Source organism: Scatophagus argus, chromosome 6 (genome assembly GCF_020382885.2).
Source record: "Scatophagus argus isolate fScaArg1 chromosome 6, fScaArg1.pri, whole genome shotgun sequence".
NCBI classification, from domain to species: domain Eukaryota; kingdom Metazoa; phylum Chordata; class Actinopteri; family Scatophagidae; genus Scatophagus; species Scatophagus argus.
This window is the reverse complement of record NC_058498.1, coordinates 7,727,596-7,748,338: the sequence shown is the minus strand read 5'-3', so window position 1 is coordinate 7,748,338 and position 20,743 is coordinate 7,727,596. Positions and strand designations below refer to the sequence as shown.

The window sequence follows — 20,743 nt, the reverse complement described above, 5'->3', positions numbered from 1 at the left end:
AATCTTTAATTCATCCACATGCTATTAAATAGTCCAATAATTGATATCAAGATGATTGTATCAAATAGTGACATACGGATTTTACTAGTTTTAATTTACGCACATAATATTTACCAACTTGAAGCTAAAGTTAAAGCCTGTATGTACTCTCATAAGTGTCTGAGCCCAGTGTTGTGATATTTAAATGGTTATTCCTTAACATTGCAGTAACTCCCCTCCCATATAATCACTCACTGCCTGGCTCTGTGCAGGAGGTGTGTGTGTGTGTGTGTGTGTGTGTTGGACGCCAAGCTGTAGTCTCTTATTGGTGCTCCAACAACAAGACAAGTGAGCATCAAGTGGCCCTGAAGCAGGCGGCAGATGAGTCGCAGCAGAAACAGATAGAGCCGCGCAAGACAAGGAAGACTTCAGCGCAACGAGCAGGATGGTTTCCTGTCCCGAGTATGGATTTAATTCGTTACCGTGATCTAAAATTTGTCCTTCTTGCATGCACAGTTCTCATCTCATCACTGGTCGCGATTGATGGTAAGTGACTGCTCTTCTCCCGTAGCCATTCATTTCAGTTTTGTAGTTATTTACCACGAGTTTCTTGTTTAATGCCGAGCTGTAAACTAGTTATACCGTTGCTACATTATTTAATAATCCGTTCAGTATCATTGGGTTTTCTGTGTGTGATCACAACTGGTCTGAGTTCCCAATCCCATTCAGAACATGCTTCTTTTATCAACACTTTATTTTAATGCAAAAGTTCCCTTGAACTTTTAAATTAAGTAGAGCAGTGGGAAATATCGACCCTGCGTTTTGAATTAGAGTCTAGTAATGAGCTTGCATCTTAACCAGCCCATGCTTGGAATATCAATTAAGACTGTGAGGTGACATCATCACTACACATTTTCTAAGGAGTGAAAGATGACAAAAACAGATCTGACAATGGAGGGGGGCAGCATACTGACCCATGAGGCGGGGGGTGGGGGATTGGGAGGATTGGGAGACGGCAGGAGCGGTGGTGTGGATAAGTGATGGGACCAAAGGAGTGAGGCGTTAAATGTCCCTGCGGCTGCACAAAACACTGAATGATCACACGTCTTCTTATCACCACTGAAACAAACAAACAGACAGACAGATAACCTGGTAACTTGCATCAGTCCAGAGGATGTGTCAGGTGCCCCACATGTGCCATTTGAGGACCTCCAGATAGGCCCAAACAAAGACCCTTAGTAGTGATTTGCATGTGAAAAAGCCTTACATGCTGTGGGAGGGGATGTGTGGTTGGCTGGAGCTGCTGCTGAAATCGGCAGCAGGCCTGCATCTGAATCCTCTGAACTCTGCCTGAAAGAGCAGTGGATTCAGTAAAAGAGAAAATCTTAAAACATACATGAACTGTCATGGTCTCCTAAAAAAATGTCTAAAAACCTAAAAAAGTGCATAGAGGGTCAGGCAATTCTCTGTTGGTTACATGCTTCTAATTGTTATCAGAGTCTGTCTCTGTATTTTTTGCAGACAATACACATAGTCTAAAGACTGCCGCAGGATGTGCCTCTAATCTGGTCTGAATTTACGGGCTGATCCTGGCTGTAATGAGAGTTAACATGGGCATATGGTCAGAGCATCACCCCTCATACCCGTGGTCTCCATCACAACCCCAAGAGAATCAGCCCACATACCTCCAAGTCCAAGTCTAGACATGTCTAAGCTGCTCCTGGAGGAGCCTGCCAACCGTCTGTGAAGCTGAGTGACCTCCATCAATGACAGAGCATACAGACGCATGCTGAGTTGGTGAGGATGGAGCACCGAGTGTGATTGCACTCTTTTGGGTCTTTACAGTCTGCACTCAGCCTGATTGCGCTCTTGAGGCATGATTTCTGTGCACGATTATCATCCGTGAGGATTGATCTGTTGAGATCTCTGTGGCTACATTTGTGGCCCTCAGCTTCATGATGATGTTGAATCTTTCTTGTACCCATCATGCGAGATACACTTGCATACTTTCAAGTATTGCCACATCCACATCCATATTTGGCCTTCAAGACGTGTAGTGCAGTCTTATTATCATCTAGTGGGAGCAACACTTGTTCTGCTGATTTGAAGCTTCATTTCTGTGGCGTCGTGCCTTGTTGTTCTGCACATTCCACAGATTACGGGGATAATTGCCTCTGATCTGGTCCCATTTGTTCTGCCTGTAGTAGCGCAATTTTGAGATGCCGCAGTGGTAGCTATTTGCCTTTGATGTTTTCTTGCATGTGTAAAAGCTGTAGGGGGCAAGGCTCAGGGCAGACATGATATATGATTTGAGAGTCAGGAAGAGTGAAAAAACAGGCAATGCATCAGGGTCGGGTTCAGGTTCTCAAGAAGTCTGGTTTTAGGCTGCAGTGAAACTGTTTAACCTTTTAAATCCAACCAACTGGTGGGTACATCTTCATGAAACTATGATGTTCAAACTGCTCAAACTTTGTTTTTGGTTCTAAGACATTAAATATACCAAGTTGGACTTTGGAGAAATGTAACTAAAACGATTCACAAGTCTTTTAGATGAGATGCAGTGCTTTCATAATGTGTGGATGTTTCTCCTAAAGTTCAGTTCTTGTGGGTCTTCATATTTCTATTTTTATTAGTATAAAAGAAACTGTGTATTACTGCTGTTAATGACGAGAAGGGAATCCTTCAAAAACACTGAATGTGCAGCAAAAAATGAGCCAAGTGTGGCGTAACATGAGTGCGATTAACATGAACAATAATCTACATAATATGCCTCTGTCTTCATATAAAAAAGCACACATGTGTTTGACACTTATTGCTTTTCATTGTTGTTAATGGGGAGGATGAAGTGCTGATCCTCTGATTAGTATGTATAGCACACATTGACTGAGGTGACTCCAGAGCTCGGGCAGCGTGGCGTTAATGTCATGCTGATTAAAACACATCATAAAGTGTAAAGGAGTAAATGCCTCAAATGTTCGGTCGGATGCTGTCACCATGGAAATAGCCTGAATGCTGAAGCCAAACAGTGGAATTGGTTTCCATGGCAGGCAGCCATGACGCCTTGAGAGGCCCTTAAATTTCAAGCTCTTGTTCTGACATCTGCTAGACAGAGCGTTTTTGTCCAAGCTAAAGAGTGATAAAAGAGCTTCATGTCAGACATGATCATTTAACAACAGCAACTGAGAGCACGTCTACTCACCATTTTTATGTAATACAGAAGCAAACTCAGTCAGTAATGGGATCGTTTGGACCGAATTCTTTTTGTAATAGTCACGTAGCTTCTGAGGAGTTTGATCTGTGCTGCAGAGCAACTTTCCTAATCAGTAATCTAGAGACAGTTGGATGTTATGAAGTAAATTTTATCGTAAGTGACAAATGCAAACTCTTATCTGTAACAAACTGTTGTTCCTTTCCTACCCTAAAACAATTCATTTATTAGGAGAAATGAAAACATGGTGGTGCAGTGGTTAGCACTGTCGCCTCATAGCAAGAGGGTTCCAGGTTCGAATCCCGGTCTGGGCCCTTCTATGTGGAGTTTGCATGTTCTCCCTGTGCCTGTGTGGGTTTTCTCCGGCTTCCTCCCACAATTGGCTACTCTACATTGCACTCTACATAGGTGTGAGAGTGTGTGGTTGTTTGTCTTTGTGTGTTGGCCCTGCGATTGACTGGCGACCAGTCCTGGGTGTACCCCGCCTCTCGCCCGTAGTCAGCTGGGATAGGCTCCAGCTCCCCCGCGACCCTGATGGATAAGCGGTATAGAAAATGGATGGATGGAAAACACTGGTTTCCAGTTCAGCCTGATCACCAAGCATAGTGATGTTCTGTGATATTAATATTTCGAAATGTGATCTGTTCCTAGGCGCATCCCCCGACAGGCTGCCTTCATCAGCGGACCAGTGCTCTCCAAACCCGTGTCAGAACAGGGCAATATGCAGAACCCGCGGGGATGGCTACTCGTGCTTCTGTGTGCCGGGGTTTCAGGGCGCTCACTGTCAGATTGATGTGAATGAGTGTGTTTCACAGCCCTGCAGGAACGGAGCCACCTGTGTGGACCGAGTGGGCCGGTTCTCCTGTGTGTGTTCTCCTGGGTTCACTGGTGAGTATACACAGAACAGTGCCAGGTCTCCTAAGGGCATCTTAAGTAGGAGACCACATCATAGCAATAGTAAAATAACAGATGGCTTTGTGATTAGATGGGGTGTAGGGATTCCAAACCATTTTTAGTTATGAGAGAAAACTAAAGCTCTTTTGGCTTAGCCCCATTTATAAAGTTGTCATAGTTAGTTGTATTGATTCATATTAAACTTTCATTCTCATCATCTTTTTCCCACGTTTCATGAGGTTAGTATTCCGTAAGTGCAGGGATAAATTTGTTAGGTACGTACTGCAGAACTGCAGACACCTGCCGAAGCCTTGTTGTGAGATGAAAGAGCAATCCAAACATGATCACAGCCAGAAAAAGCTTTGTTCATTTTTGCCCCTTTGCCCTCAGTCTGTCTCCCAGGCTCACTCGCCCTCTGACTTCTCCACTGCTTTAATCTTCACAGGGGCCACTTGTGAGGTTCAGATTGATGAGTGTCAATCACAGCCATGTCTCAATGGCGGCAGTTGCCATGACTACCCAGGTGGCTTCACTTGCACCTGCCTGTCCGGTTTCCAAGGACACCGGTGCGAAATCAACATCGACGAGTGCCAAGAGCGGCCATGCCAGAATGGGGCTTTGTGTATCGATGGAGTGAATGAGTAAGCCGCTGAGCTCCAGTCACCGAACAGAAGAAGCTGCAGCCTCTAAAAGCAAAATTATTTTGTACAGTATTCCTAGTAGTTTTCAATTTTACACCTGTAAACTCAGACTTGTATGCAAAATTTGTAAATAATCTAAATGATGTGATTTCTGCATCCTTGATTATCTCAGCTACAGCTGTGACTGCTCTCACACAGCCTTCACGGGCACACACTGTGAGACAGCGCTACCACCGTGCCGCTCTGAACCCTGCTTCAACAGCGCCATCTGTGAGGACAACCAGGGTAACTACACCTGTGCATGTTGGCCAGGTACAGAAACACCTCTTTTCTTTCTCGGTTAAGAAAATGATACATTGGTGAGTTATAGCAGTTTTAAAGATTTAAAGGAGATTTCGAAAGGTCAACAGAGGCAGGTATACTAAGCCAGAAAGAGAAAAAATGAGTGATAAACAAATTTGTGTACCGAGAATAAGACGAGTGAAAGTGACACAGAAGTATACTAACTTTGTATACTCATTATAGCATCATACTGTTCATTCTGTGTGTATTGCATTGCATTGTAAACTCATCCACAACAGCAAACAGACATTTCTAATGTCTAAACTGACTATTATTTAATCTCCACAGTATGTCATATATGCTGTAAGTTATCTGCATTATCCCCATCAGAAACACCATCTGCTTTCCCATCCCAGGGTTTGAGGGGCGTCAGTGTGAGATCGACGTCAATGAGTGCGGCAGCAACCCCTGCATGCACGGAGGCCGCTGCGTTGAGAGGTCATGGCAGGCCCTGTATGGCAGTGAGCCTCTGCTGCCTGAACACTATGACCAGCAGCATGCTGCAGGCTTCATCTGCAGCTGTCTTCAAGGAACAACAGGTAATTGAAAGTGGAATTCATTATGTTTTCACAGGCATCCAATGATGGTAACGCAGCAGCAAGTGGTTTCCAGTGCATTCTGCAGTACGTAGAGATTTGTTTTGTGTTTTTAGTTCAGGCTGACAGGACTACAAAAATCTCAAAATTGTTTTGTATTATGACATGACTATCGCAGATGTCTGGTCAGGTCAGTGAGCAGATTCTGGTCGAAGCAACAGCAGGGTGAAATGGTAATTCTCCACTACTGTACTCTACATCTGCTCTCTGTATTGTAACACTGCCTTTTTTTTTCCTCATGAAGAAGAAAAGGTTCACTGATTTCACACCGGTCACAATGATTTATGATTTATTTCTTTTTTCACAAAGCAAATGCATGACCCTTCCTCCCTGCCTCTGATTGGCTTACCCTAATATTTTTAACCTAACCCTAACAAATCTCACTCCTCATTGCCTGAGCCTAACCAACAGAGACAACAAGCGCTAGCCAGAGTAGGATGACAGAGATGACTTTGCCATCCTGGAAAAGAAAAGACTAACTGGACTGAACTTAACAACTAACTGGAAATGCAGAGTCACACCACAAACCCATCACAGGTTTAATGACTTCAGAAAATCTAATATTTTTCTTTGATTAAGTGAACACCAAAACAAGAAAAACCACTGTGAGAGTGGACAAGCAAAACTGACTGACCTGGCAGACGTGGGGAACTGAACCAACTAAACAGTGGAGGTGGCTTTTCATCAGCATTTCCAACACTGCAGATCAGGTTTAACTTAACAGATGCATCAGTATCAGCACCCTGGACAGTTTAGTGAACTGACCCTTTGAATTTGACATTTTCTGATTTCAGCACCCCCAGTAAAATATTTTAAAGAGATGAAAAAAAATAAAAAAAAATGCCCTAATCACTCAGCTGCGTTTGGTAGCTTTAATTTGCTGTAATGTTGTTTTCAGCTTGTTCTAGCGGTGAAATCTGAAATGAGAACCTAATTAATCAATTACAAATAAGCTAAATGAGAGAAATGTGGTCTGCTATAGCTAATAATACTCCATCTAATAACATTTATATATTTATAGTATATTGTTGATGCATTGATGTCCCTGCATATATTGCATTGTCACATAGCTATGAAATCAAATCAAATCCATCAAACGTTTCAGTTGCGAAAGCAGAAAATTCTAGTTTTTCCTGCTTACACAAGACTCGAGCAGTGCAGGTAAGACTGTGAGCTGTTGCCTGCTGAGAGTTGTGTTCTAAAAATTGACTCTCTGCCAGTCGCTGTGGCACTGACTCAGTAAGGTGGCCAAATAGTATTAGTTTAATCCCCAGGATCTGGCTTTACTGGTCTCCTGACTGGAGCCACTTAGCCCTCTGTGGTCGTAGAGCACTAGACAAGGAGCAGACCTTCTCTGGGATGGACCTGTTCGCACACCACAGACTAACATGGTGCAGTTAGACAAATTTGGAGCTGTCCTCTGGGAAAAAGTCACGGCATGATGTGGACACCCGCACCATGGATTTGGGGGATTTTGTTGCTCGGAACAGGTAACATCAGAGGTTGTTTTTGTCTAAATAGATATTACGTATATATAATTATATTACGCATAATAAGTATTACGTAACATCTATTTAATTCATGTGTTCTTTTGTATTTTTCTTCATACCAATATAATGCAAATAAATAATTTATTATTTGACCAATGTGTGCCACCAGTCACAGAAATGTGAAAAAAACAAAACAAAACATAACACACCTAAGAACATGACAACGTGACAAATATGGAGGAAAATGGGAGAAAGGAATGGGCACATGTCCAGTGTTTTCCTCACTCGGCGTCATTATGTAATCGGCCCACATAATAACCCAGCACAAGTACTTGACTGTTACTTGTTTGTGGTAAACAGTAGAAGGAAGATCTATTGCTCACAAGACCACTGAACAAGGAATAATCACAATCACTCTTCAGCCAGCAGAATAATTAAAATCAGGTCACAGTCCATTACTTACACCTGCAATCACGTTTTAGTGACAGCAGTAACAAAGTTTAAGAGGGCTTGAGTGATGTTACTTTATTGTATTCCTCTACTTACAGGTTCCCTCTGTCAGGAGGTGATAAACCAGTGTGACCCCAGTCCCTGCCAGAATGGGGGCAGGTGTGAGAGCCGCATCGGAGGCTACATTTGCCACTGCCTCAAACAGAGTCACAATGGCATCCTCTATGGGGGAGTAAATTGTGATGTGAGGTTAGAAGGCTGTGATGGACATGAATGCCAGAACCAAGGCTCCTGCTCTCCCTTCCTATTGGATGGGATTCACGGATACACCTGTTCCTGCTCACCTGGGTACACTGGACCCCTCTGTAAGACCCCAACCACCTTCTCCTTTGAGCGCAGAGGCTACCTGCTGCTGCAGAGCCCCCTGGTGGATGCTGAGGTGTCTTGTAACATCACCCTCAGCTTCAAGACTGTTCTGCCCAGAGCGGTGTTGTTCCAGCGGAACAGCAGGGGGCTTCTGCTGAGCCTGGAGCTGGATGAAGGGAAGCTTCGTCTCACACTGAGAAAGGAGGCCTCTGCTGGGGCTGTAGCAGAAAGCCCAAGCCAGGCCCTGGAGCTTCCCCACAATGTCACAGATGGAGAGTGGCATTCTGTGGAGGCTGTGCTTGGAAAGTGGGTGCTCAGTCTGAAACTCTTGGATGACGCTGGAAGCTGTGAGAGCCAGTCGTGCCACAGGGTGGCCCCAGTCCAAAGCACCCTATTCGGGCTGGTGTCACCTCCACAGAACACTTTCATTGGAGGAGTGCTTCAGGACTCAAATGGCCCCAATGAGGACTCTCCGCTTCCAGCATTCATTGGCTGCATGCAGGATGTGTTTGTGGACTGGCAGCTCATCGTCCCTGAGGAATGGCTGAGCGATTCTGCTGTTAATGTGTCCCCCGGCTGCAGCCACGGGGACCGCTGCCTCGATGTGCCTTGCCAAAACAGAGGACAGTGTGTCAACCTGTGGCAGAGCTACCAGTGCCGATGTCCAAGACCTTATGAGGGCCATGACTGTGAGGAGGGTACGTACACCACTGTGAAATCATAGAGTTAAACATGGGGAGAATTTGCACAGTCAAGTAGCTGCAATACAGAGTAGAAATAAAAGAAATAATAATAAAAAAATCTATATAAATATAAATCTGCTAGTCCCATCAGCATATTCCATCACCAGATTATAAGTAGGTATGACAGTTTTTAGTAGTACTACAAGGAATACTGATACCTCTATAGGACCTAAATAGGAACACAAGAGCACATTGAGACGACTGGCTATTATATTTTGGGGTTTTGTTTTTTTTATGCCAACTTTTTATGCCTAATAACACAACATTTTATGCCAGCCTTGCTACTGAGCTTTTTCTTGATGTAACTTCATCTTTAGCGCAACAAATTTTCTGTTACCCAGCAAACAAATCCGATAGCTGTAGGATTACGTGGGAGTTACGTGTATGAACGGTGCTTAGTTTGACCCGTAGACAGAATAAAAAGTTGGAGCAGAGCTTCCGGGTCTGAAAAAGCGTGTGAACCTGCATTCTTTCTAATGGCCAGCAGAGAGTGACCCAACTGCTTTCAAAAAGAAGTCTGAATGTAAGGTTATGACCCTTCGTCTCACCTTATTTATTTTTGTTTTAACCTCAGTCAACAGTTTCCTATTAAGTTCTTTTATTTTGTGAATTATAGACCCATTTAGAATAAAACAGTTGATGAAGCAGGGTGCGCTTCAGGATGTGGCTACCATGACGTGTCCTTGGCTTCTCAGTGGGGACAGAGTTGCAATACATAATCTCTCCAGCTCCACTGTTTCCTCCGAACAAGGCCTTAACCATGGCCTCAACACTGGAGGAGGGAAGGTGTGCGTGTAACCACTTGAATAACCAAAAATGAAAGTTCCATGTAACTACTAAGCTTTAAGCTATCCTGATTAATTGAGACCGGAGGGAAGTGTATATTCACACCAAATTTATTAAGTGAGTAATTGGATAACATCCTCAGAAGCTGATGTGTAGCAGAGGATGGGGGGGTGGGGGGTCAGAGATGAGGCCAATCAAAAGCCACAGTAAAGGACTGAGACAGAGATCCTCTTATCTAACACACTGGATTAAGGATATAAGGGATCCTATTTTGGAAATACACGGAACATGCAAGGAAATGTTACAGCATTCAGTAAGCTGTTGATTATCAGTGCGTCAGAAATAAAATGATCAAAGTGCACTGAAAAAGTTATAGTTTGAATTTGTCACTCAAATTTCATCGGAAAATATGTTTAATAGCTTCCACAGAGGATATTTATAACCTCTTGAGTCTTTAAAAGCAGATTACTGATCACAGTGTCTGATGGGTTATTGGCACACACAAGTGCTCACATGCACACACATACTCACTGCAGCTTTCATAAGGTTTTTATATGACCTTTCTACTTTAGCCTTACATGCTCTCAAAGTCCTGCCTGCCTTATAAAGTGACAAACCCACAGTGGAAAGTGCTGACAGTGGACACAGAACATACAGAACATGAGGGCTGCTGGCTGCTTAGATGTCCTCTGCCTGTGTCTGTTCCTTCGGGGACCTCAGCATGCACCGCTTAAATGTCTTTTTCTGCAACAAAAATCTATCGTGATGCTCTTTTAGATTTAGTTTCAATGCTCAGAACAAATGAGAAAACAATAACTTGTTTTACACCCCCCGTGCTGATGATATAAACAGAATAAACAGAAACGTTTGTGGTGGACACTGACATGAGGTTACATGCACTCCAGTTCTCCTTTTGTCATGTTTGAGTCTACTGTTGTTTTCTTCTATCGTAGTCCTTTCTCTACAAACTGCAATTGAATTACTTTTTTGAACTTCCAGAAATTAATACCACAGTGCACACTGGCTCTTTTCTCTTGTGATTTTGTCATTTCTCATTGTCGTTTACCTTTTCCCCCCTTTTTTTGCAGAACACGTGACTGCACGCTTTGGGAATGAGGACTCTCAGAGTTATGCTGCGTTCACTGTCACCGATGATCTGGGTCATGACCTCTCCATCTCCCTCTTCCTGCGCACACGGAGGCACAGTGGACTTCTCCTGGCGCTGGCCAACAGCAGCAGCCGATATCTGCACATGTGGCTGGAGGACGGCAAGGTCACAGTTCAGCTCAATGACTTTGAGAGCCTGAAGGCGGAGAGTGCGATTGATGACGGGGAAGTCCACTTTGTGAGTTTGGAGATGGTGAAAGATCATATTGCACTCTATGTAACAGCTCAGAAACAGGGCGACATGGAGGTCAGGACCGTCAGTGTCCAGGCAGGAGACACTGTGCATGTGGGAGGTCTGCTGGAGAGGAGGACGACTTCAGTGTTTGGTGGATATTTTAAAGGTTGTATCCAGGACCTGAGGATCAATAACAGGAGGCTGCAGTTCTTTGGGTTGGACACCTCACTGAGCTCTTACCCTCTGGAGCTCATGGAAAATGTGACTGCTGGATGCTCTGGGGACAACATCTGCAGTGTGAGTGAAAAGCCTGTATAAACAGTCTACTATTTTTCAATATTTGTTAATTGTCCAGCATCTATCACTGTTGACAGTATATCTATTTTGTAGCTTAGGGCATGTAGAATTGTTTTAAAATTTAGCTTAAAATTCACACTCATGTCTGTTAAAGCGGTCACTGACAGAACAGTTATGTTTTGTTGGGTTTTAGTTATCTTTTGGTAAAAGTAAGGCCCTGTATCAATTCTTCATCCTCAGAGGAACCCTTGTCTAAACGGTGGGATGTGCTACTCCACGTGGGATGACTTCAACTGCGTCTGCCCTTCCAGGACAGCAGGGCGGCGCTGTGAGGAGGTCAGGTGGTGCGAGCTGTCACCTTGCCCCGCAGACTCAGAGTGCAGGATGCTGAACCAGGGATACGAGTGTAAGTGGCATGCGACATTTCAACACAAGCAGATGTGTTTTTCATTTCATTTGAGACACGCTGCGTCATTTCACAACCAGCGAGGTCCAAGTTTTGGCACAAATCTTCAGGCAAATTGCTGGAGATTAACGATCTCCTGTGACCAAGTGCGTTCAGTCCGTGGGCCTAATAATTAAGTAGTCTTAAGTTATGTCTTTCAGGGAGTCAAACTCAAGTCCATGAGAAACCGTTAATCAGAGTTGACATAAGTGAACAAACTGACATAAATTAAAAAAAACATAAAAGTAAAAACAAAGACAATAAGACAATAACAAAACATAATTTCAGTTAAATAAAAGCCCTTGAACCTTGTTAGAGTATTTATACATTACCTGATCTCGGACTTTGTTTGCGCACTTGGTCATTACTGACTTAATTTGCCACGACATAAACTAGTCACACAACATGTTTGCTTATGTACTGGCTGTAATCCACCCACACAGTATGCTGTATGTACTCCGTAAAGCAGGATTGGCCTGAGTCCAGTTTATCCTTTTTTATTTGCTGGGATTAGTGGTGGTTGGCCGTGTTTCCCGTCTGTCCTGTGATCCTCCCCATGTTGAGTGATTAACTCATTGAGGATACCTGCTCCTTACAAGTATTTCTGATAAATGACCTCGTCTTGTCTCCTAAAAGGATTGTGGTCTTATGAAACACGTAAATTCCATGCTGTAATGATGTTTTTGTAACCTGTGAACCAGCCCTCAGCACTAATGACCTTGTTGTATTCTACTACATAATCAAAAACGAGTATCCAACCGACAAGGGAGTTTTAATGGCGTGACAAAACAAGTGTGTAAATGAATGAATTCAAATACACTCAACAGATATTTTCTCTCATCTCCCAGGCTACTCCAATGCAACTTTCCTGAATGACAGCACTGTGTTGTCCTACCGGGGAAATGGCCACATATCCCGCAATCTAACTAACCTTTCCCTAAACCTTCGAACGCGTAAGCGTAACGCAGCTATACTTCACGCAGAGACGGGCTCAGCATTCATCACACTCTCTGTCCAGGATGATTTCCTCTTCATGGAGCTTCAGAGCAACACTGAAAAGGAGATCCAGGAGGACCATGGTGTGTCTACAGTCAGCCTCAGCAGCAGGATGAGCGTCAGCGATGGCGAGTGGCACAGTGTCCACCTGTTCATGGCAACACCGTGGACACAAACCTCCCGCTGGACTATGGTTTTGGATGACGAAATAGAGGAGGCCAGCACTTCCGTGAGCCAAGGAGGCAACCTGGACTTCCTCAGGCAGGGGGTGGACATCTTCTTAGGAGGCCTGGCCCCTGATGCTGGATGGCCCCTGGCCGGCTGTCTGGGCACAGTAGAGCTGGGTGGCATCGCTCTGTCTTACCTCAGCTCCTCTGATGTGAACCTCCCGCGTCTGCAGGAGGAGCAGTTCATCCTGACATCCCCGCACCCTCCGCTCCTCGGCTGCGGCGGGGCCCCCGTTTGTGAGCCCAACCCCTGCTTGAACGGAGGCCAGTGCCAGGACTTGTTCAACACCTACAACTGCAGCTGTGCCGAGGCCTGGGCCGGGAGACGCTGCGACTTCTTCACAAATACCTGCGCCTCTGGTCCCTGCGCTCGAGGCAACTGCAGCGTGAAAGGGCTGACGTACGAGTGCACCTGCGAGTTTGGTTTCGCAGGCGTGAACTGTGATGAGGAGGTGGATATGTGTGAAAACCACCTGTGTGCCCATGGAGGCACCTGTCTGCACGGGCCGGACAGCTACGCCTGCCTCTGCCCTGAGAACTACACTGGACCCCTCTGCAAGTAAGTTGAGCTGTTTGCTGAATGAACAAAAGCGAAGGACAACAGAGTGAGATTGAATGAATATAAAATATAGCAGAATAGCGAGTTTTCAGTGAGTGCAAAAGGCTTGTGGAAACAGAGGAGGAAACAATCCCAATATAAATATTTCATGCACTGTAGATGGCTTTGCTCTCCTGTGGACAGTTTTGAGAGCTTAGTTAGTCAGTAAACACAAAGTAGGCAAATAAATGCTCCAAATTGCAGAGACATGGGACCACACAAACAGCACAAACAAAATCCTCCACTGTAAATGTCTCCACATCTCTGCCTCTGTTCAGCATTTCAACCACGCCTGCAGCGAGCGTCTCAGATGCTGCATTTCTATTCTAGTGTCAGCCAGAAAAGGCCTCAGTCTGCTGTGGTGTCTCACTACACACGGCTCTCTGGTTCAGCGCCAGTTTCTTTCCCCTGTCATCTACCGTTTGCCTCGGAGAACCAGCAGGGGAACGCCTCCAACCATTTATCCTGTAAACACACAGCCTCTTGCATTTTGCCTCTTTTGCACAAGCAAAAACCTTTGCAGGCGTCTCGCTAAGCAAGACACCAGACAAGCTGCACATCTCCCTTTACTGGGAACATCTACGCTGCAAAGTTTTCATCAAAATGACTTCTTTTTGTTTGTGTCTCCTGTTTGTGCCTCTTTCTACCCCCTTTCCCCGTCTCTCTTTCTGTTCCTCTCCAGTGAACGCATTGAAGAAATTCCGTGGTACATTGTTGTCAAAAACGTGTAAGTTGCTTTTTTTTTTCTTCTATTTCTCAGGTGTTCGCTATTTGTTTCCTTTTAGATATTCTTCTCTCAAATGTCATGTACGATGTCTCCTGTTTTTTTGTCTTCAGCTGCGTGCAACAAAATGCCAAGCAAAGCTAATATTAACGCTCCCTGTGACACTGTTTGTCTTAAAATGAGATACCCACCGGTTCAAATGACTGACAGCTGTGGTTCAAAAATGATTCCTGGCATCTAAATTAAAACTTCAGCAACCAAAATTGTACACTTTACGAAATAAAAAAGCCTGTTCTTTGTAACCATTGAGGGGTGAATTCCAAGTTCCCAACAGGTGCATAACATTTAGGAACACAGCCTTTGTGCTTTAGGCAAAAACAAGGTTACAGAAGACATTTATGATTTGACGTCCTGCTGGTGAATAGTTGCTGGAGGTCTTTAATCTTATTATCCTGTTCCCCCGCTAAGCCTCTTTGTCTCCCCCGTGGGGGGGCTGTGGGAAGTCGAACAATACAGCTCCTGCTTTGCTGATTCTTGTGCTTCCGGCAGACGTGAAGACGTCAAACTCACGTGCCCTGCTGAGCACCTCAGCACCTGTGATCATGCTGCTTTAAATAAAGCACCACATGTATTTTACCCCGTCTGTCACATGTCTGATTGCCTTCTACCAGACGGCCTAAGCTGCCTGTTTCGGTGTGCGGGGATAACACCAGAAACTACACCTGCTTCAACGGAGGAAACTGCACTGACCGAGAGCTGTCCTGTGACTGTCCGCCTGGCTTCATTGGACACCGGTAGGAAAGGAAAAAAAAGAGCTGAATGTTATTAAATAAAACCTGGAAGTAGCCAATAGTCCGGTTTCAGGGTTTTTTAATTGGCATCAGCCCAATCATTCATGTTTCAGAATCAACAGCTCACTGAGCAACCACTGGCTGACTGGTAACACAGTGTGACCCTTGTATCCTGACATTTCTCACAGTTTCTCTTCTGTTACACTGATGCCAGTGCTGTTTGCTGCAGCAGGCTCCTCCACCAGCCACCTCTGAATAAGACTGAATGTTCATGTATTCAGCAGTTGTTCTGTGGGAGCTCCTCCTCTGACTGAGCTGTGATTCTGCGTCCGCAGGTGCGAGCAGGAGGTGGATGAGTGCAAGTCCAACCCCTGCCTGAACGGAGGCTACTGCCGCAACCTCATCAACAAGTTTGTCTGCGTGTGCGACATGAGCTACGCCGGAGACACGTGCCAGACGGACGTAAGCGACATTTACTTTTACGTGGCCGTGCTGCTGTGGCAGAACCTGTTCCAGCTGCTCTCCTACCTCATCCTCAGGCTGGACGATGAGCCAGAGATAGATTGGGGAGGCAACGACTGAGCGTGTGTGTGTGTGTTTGTCTGCACGTCCGACTGGCTGCAGAATGGAGTTTGTCAGCACAGATGTGTGAGTGACTGACTGATCAGGAAAGATGAGAATGAGCCGTGGTTTCCTAAACGGGACACCAGGTTTTCACACGTGAGAGTTTTCTTCAGTTTGACGTCAGGTACCACAGAACTGAATCTGTGCCTTAAGCTTTGAGACGGTGGTAATGAGAAGCACCTTATTCAGTATAGTTACTTATTTTACTCAGGTAAGTTACTTATTCAAGGAGATATAGATCACAGATGCTGAAGTCTCTTGGAAAACCAACACACACACAACACAGTTCAAGGCTGCCTGCGACCAGATCAGTTATTTGATTAATCGTTTAATCTGTACATTTTCTGTTTGGAAAATGCTCAGCAATAGTTCTCAGGGACCAAAGCAACACATTCAAAGTGCTTAATAGTCCAAAACTAAGAAATTCAGTTCCAAACTACATGAAATCAGAGAATGTTGTTGGCAATTTTTGTTTTTTCAATCAAATGACCAAGTGATTAATCAAACGATCACTTCAGTACAAAACTAAACAGGATAGTCTACATTTGTAAAGCACTTCTTGATGCAGTGAAGAACGCTGAAATGTCGTGTTATTTATAATGTCTCTCATTGAAGATATCCTGTCAGTCTTGTCTGAAGTGGATTTTGAGAGCTCCAAACGGATGAATTTGTGAACTATCAAAGAAAACCCAGTGTTGTAGTTACAAAGGCGCCTGCAGGGGCTCGAAGACGACGAGACGTCTCACTTTGTTCTCCATGTGCTTTCAGAGCACTGTGCTCACTGACTGACTGACTGACTGGCTGACTGCTGCGTGTTGTTGTGTACCAAAGAAGAAGTTTCTGTCTCTAAACCTTCCCGAGTGAGGGACACAAAAGCCCTGCTCGACCGTTAACTTATCAACTTTCACCGGGCTGCTGTGGTCAAATTGTCCTTGCACTTGTCCCTTCCTCACCGACCTGATTGTGTTATTGTGTGTCCTTTTGTCCTGTTCTTCTCACATCACGCTGGAAGATCCATGTATGTCCATTAGTCTGTCTTTCCTTCATCATCGTCCACATGTCCTGTCTCAGTTTAAAACTTGTCTCTGTCTTGTCAAATAATAAAAAAGAAATCTTATCAGCCTTTGTCTGTCTTCTGTCCTATTTTCATCTCTCTTAACACATTGTTCTCTTCCATCACATACTTGGTTTCCTTTCCACTTTCTTTCCTCCATTTTTTCACCCCTGGACAAACCGCTGAAGGTTAACCGCAGTCCGAATCCTTTCATTGATTTCCTCGCTGTGGATCAGTGTGTGTGTGTGTGTGTGTGTGTGTTTGTGAGTGAAGGAGCAGACATGTGAAGGCTTCTGTGACAACAAACGTAAACACTTAATCTCTCTTGACAAGATGTAGGGTGAGTAGTTCCCAGAATAGCCCAAGTTCACGGACCCACAGCGTGAAGGCAATGCGGCAGCATTTACGTACACGCGTGTGCTGTTGGGTTGGGGCTGTTTTGCATTGGCAACATCAGGCAACAGTTTGGGTGAGGGCTCTGTAAACAGGACAGGTTCACAGGTCTGCCTTTAACAATACTCAGGTTCCTATATGAACAGAGAAACAGGTTCTGCTTGTTTTAATCATTCTTCCTGTTCATTAATCTGCTTTCAACGCGGGTGCAAAGGGGACCGATTCTACAGGCCACATTTTGTACAAAAATGCAAGTTTTAGAATTCGCCTCAGATGAGCTTCTTGGGCTGTACAGTTTGACAGCATGACTTACACTGAAACCACATGAGGAAGGGATCTTTTTATGGCCAGCGTGAGCAGGACGAGTGATTACGGCAAGCAGAACTGTAATGAAGAAATGTTTTTATGAGTTTTATGTGGAAGAAGATGACTGGCCTGCGCAGAGTCCTGACCTCAACATCAGTGCTTTACCTCACAGAAGCTCTTGTGGGTGAAGCGGAGCCATCCCCTGCAGCCATGTTCCAGACTCTTGTGGGAAGCTTTCCCAGAAAAGCGGAATCTGCTACGCCAGCAGAGTGGTTTTGATTGGGATGGTCAGGAAACACATAGGGGTGTAATGTTCAGATGCCCACATACTTTTGGCCACACAATCCATAAGAAGTTGCACGCACCTGGCTCCTAGCTTCCATCCTGCATTTTGCAAGTCTGTGTCTAGATGTGTGCATGTACGTGTGTGTGCGTGTGTGTCCTTTGCACACACAGGTAGGCCTAATGGTGACGAAAGAGGTGGAGGGAATGGGGAGCGGTTTTTCAGTGTCGGCACTGATGTGGCCATCCTTTGAGAGCGAGAGGAGAAGCCGAGTGGAAGAGATGTGCTTCGCCAGCAAAAAAAAAAAGAAAAGAAAAAAAAAACAGAAAGCATCTGGCGCTGAAGTGCAGTTTCAGCAGAGAGCTGGTGGCATTCAGAGAAGTTCGGTGTGCATCACAGAAACGTATGAGGGCAGCTTATCTGGCAGGCGCACACACACACACACACACACACACACACACAGAGCAGGCTGATAGTGCTGACAGCAGGGAAGCATTGCTGCTGTCTCTCTCTCTGTGTGTAGTTACTCTGCTGAGGCTTCAGGGTGGCCTTGCCTTGCCGTGTACCTTAGAGACTGGTTAGCTAGACATCTCCTTGTCTCTGTGCGAGTGTGTGTGTGTGTGTGTGTGTGTGTGGCACTTGGAGACTGATGGAGGGTCCTGGCTGCAGGCTGCTCCGGCTCGCTTGTGTCACACTCGCTATGACAGCCAACTGTGCTGCAGTGACAGGTAAGCACTTTCCAGGAGTCAACAAAGAGTCTGTCGAGAGGGAAAGGAAGTGTAGCGTCTACAGTGCCGAACACCAGTTAGTTTTTGCCGCAGGATATGGATGGTTGTGTTTTTATTAGAATTATGTTTCCATGCTGATTGCTCAGTGTAAAGTTTGCTGACTTGTGAGATTTTTTTTTGTTCAAAGTCTGTGTAAACTGACAAGTTCAGTTAGAGGCTTCACTTATGAAGATGGTGTCAGCCAAAATGTGAAGTGGATTGCAGTGATACTTACAGCTGTTGCGCTGTTGTAGCATCCACTCAGGCCGTCACGACTATCACGCCAACCACGCCAACCACAACTGCTGATGTAAGTGTGTGTGCTGCTCAGTCTTCTGCTGCTGGTTAATGAATGTTAACATTGATTTACCTGCTGCACTGGAAGCTTTGATTCGCCTTGATTCACCGGGTTTGAGGTCAGAAATCTGTGTGCTTGCATGCAGGGTGATTGTGTTTTTCTGGTTGGTAGTGAAGCTGCTTGTGTGTGGTGATCAAAGGGCCACGAGGCTGTTAGTTAAAAATGAATCTTAGCAGGTTTCACAAGTCATTAAAACACCTTCAGGCACCTCATGTAAAGCGGCTTTTCTTCATTGTGTGTGTGTGTGTGTGTGTACAAGCTATTTTTGGTGTGTTTGGTGTGTATGTGCTAAGGAGATCATCAGGCAGCATCTTGCCTGTGTGTGTGTGTGTGTGTGTGTGATCCTCCACAGACGCAGCGCGCTCCATACAGCTCACGTGTGGCCGCCGTGCTGGCGCCGTGTCTGGTTGGCTTGGCGATAGTGGTGATGCTGGGGCTGGCGCTGGCCGTCGCCAAACTGCGAGAGAGGCGGCAGACGGAGGGAGGTTTCAGTCCGCGGCAACTTGAGGCTCCTGGTGGTCGCAACCCACCTGCCGAGCTGGGAAACACATCCATCAGCACTTTGGCAGAGCGCGTGGAGCGCCTGGTGTAGTGCAACGTAGTGAGGAGAGGAGAAGTGTGTGTGTGTGTGTGTGTGTGTGTGTGTGTGTGTGTGTGTGTGTGTGAGAGAGAGAGAGAGAGAGAGAAATAAACAATATATCATGTGTGGGAGCTTCTTCAAACCAAACATTTGCTTTGAGTTTCTGGTATGCACCTGTATTCTGATTCTGGTTGTTTCCCTCCGTCCTCTTCCAGCTGACCTCTGAGGGTTTGACCTCCGACCTCTTGCTGTCCGTCAGTCTGGTGTCCGTCGTCCTGCTTCTCGCTCTCATCCTCACCTCCGTCGGCCTGGTGGTGGCGCTAAATCGCCGCGCCACCCACGGCACATACAGTCCCAGCCGGCAGGAGAAGGAGGGATCGCGGGTGGAGATGTGGAGCATCACTCAGCCGCCGCCTATGGAGAGGCTCATATGAGGTGCAGACGAGGACTGTGTTCACATGCAGGGCGACGGTGAGCTTAAAGCAGCAGTGAAGGAGCTAAAGCCAGAAGACTGCTGGACGCTGCAGAAGAATATCTGCAGCCTGCATGTAAACACGGTCTCCCCCTCGCAGCTCCTCCACTTCACTTTACAGCTGTCTTTATGCATTTGTACATGCACGTGCTGGAAGACTGCATGAGATCCAGTGACAGTTTTTGTGTAACTCCTTGTGAGCTCCATCCTTGTTTCCTGGGACATTTTGCACCTTGCTTCACCATCCGGCAGTACATTCCTCCACAGGAAAAAATCCGAGTTCAGAAAGTCTGTCACATCCTTTTGTCCGATGTGATTATTTTAGGACTGACGGGTCAGTGAGCAGTCAAAGGAAAGTCACATTGTCTTAAAGCCACAAGCAGAATGAGTCAGAAGGTTCCTCATTTAAAACGTAAGACCAAGCAAATTTTAAGGAAAAGATCAACACTGACAATGTGTCAGTCGGCTTGTAGGATCTGATCGGTGTTGGTTATCTTTTCTTGAGATTTGTTGACAATAAGAAAAATAGAGAACATCACCTGACTCATCTTAGCTGATTATTATTATTACAGGAAAATGCCTTTCTAATTCTTTGTATTGTTGTTGCAAGCACTGATTAATTTTTTTGTTTGTTATTTTCAGCAAACATTCCCGTAGCACTTGTCCTACTGCTGGTCCTCACTGAGAGAATAATGTCCTTTAAGAGTCAGGTTTCTTGTTTCCCACTAGGCCGTCCCTACCAGAGCGTCTATAGACTGGAGTGCAATTTTAAGTGCATATACTGTAATGATGATTTCGTTCATTGTTTTCAAACTGTGAATTTTATTTCTGCCATTAATTGTTGGCACCTGCAAATAGAAAATGTGCTGTTATTAAAGTGACTTTATCGTGTTAAGTTATTTTGTCAACAAAATATTGTAGATTGGAATAAATGTTTTGGTTCCACATGTTGCAGTTCTATCTCTGAATTTTGGTATATATATATATATAT

General features: G+C 45.2%; 2 protein-coding genes across 2 annotated transcripts; both read left to right on the top strand.

Annotated features, from left to right (window-relative positions):
* Nucleotides 1-155: 155 nt before the first annotated feature.
* On the top strand, nt 156-20,693 carry crb1 (crumbs cell polarity complex component 1; the record flags this gene model as incomplete). Its single annotated transcript, XM_046392610.1, has 13 exons — nt 156-525; nt 3,839-4,075; nt 4,527-4,722; nt 4,895-5,034; nt 5,421-5,603; nt 7,699-8,664; nt 10,584-11,134; nt 11,375-11,540; nt 12,428-13,361; nt 14,083-14,127; nt 14,796-14,918; nt 15,251-15,377; nt 19,496-20,693. Coding segments are annotated over 13 exons (4,257 nt in total), but the record flags the coding sequence as incomplete, so codon positions are not given.
* LOC124061078 (protein crumbs homolog 3-like) lies at nt 17,739-19,497 on the top strand. The gene is made up of 3 exons (XM_046392609.1): nt 17,739-18,303; nt 18,597-18,652; nt 19,053-19,497. The coding sequence occupies exons 1-3, from the start codon at nt 18,225-18,227 to the stop codon at nt 19,290-19,292; spliced, it is 375 nt and encodes a 124-aa protein (XP_046248565.1). The 5' UTR covers nt 17,739-18,224; the 3' UTR covers nt 19,293-19,497.
* Nucleotides 20,694-20,743: the final 50 nt, after the last annotated feature.

Excerpts from the sequence above, each read along its gene's own strand:
- LOC124061078 (XM_046392609.1), top strand. The coding sequence starts at position 18,225 with ATGGAGGGTCCTGGCTGCAGGCTGCTCCGGCTCGCTTGTGTCACACTC. Across the intron at positions 18,304-18,596 it reads CAACTGTGCTGCAGTGACAG|CATCCACTCAGGCCGTCACG; the intron begins GTAAGCACTTTC and ends GCGCTGTTGTAG. Across the intron at positions 18,653-19,052 it reads CGCCAACCACAACTGCTGAT|ACGCAGCGCGCTCCATACAG; the intron begins GTAAGTGTGTGT and ends GATCCTCCACAG.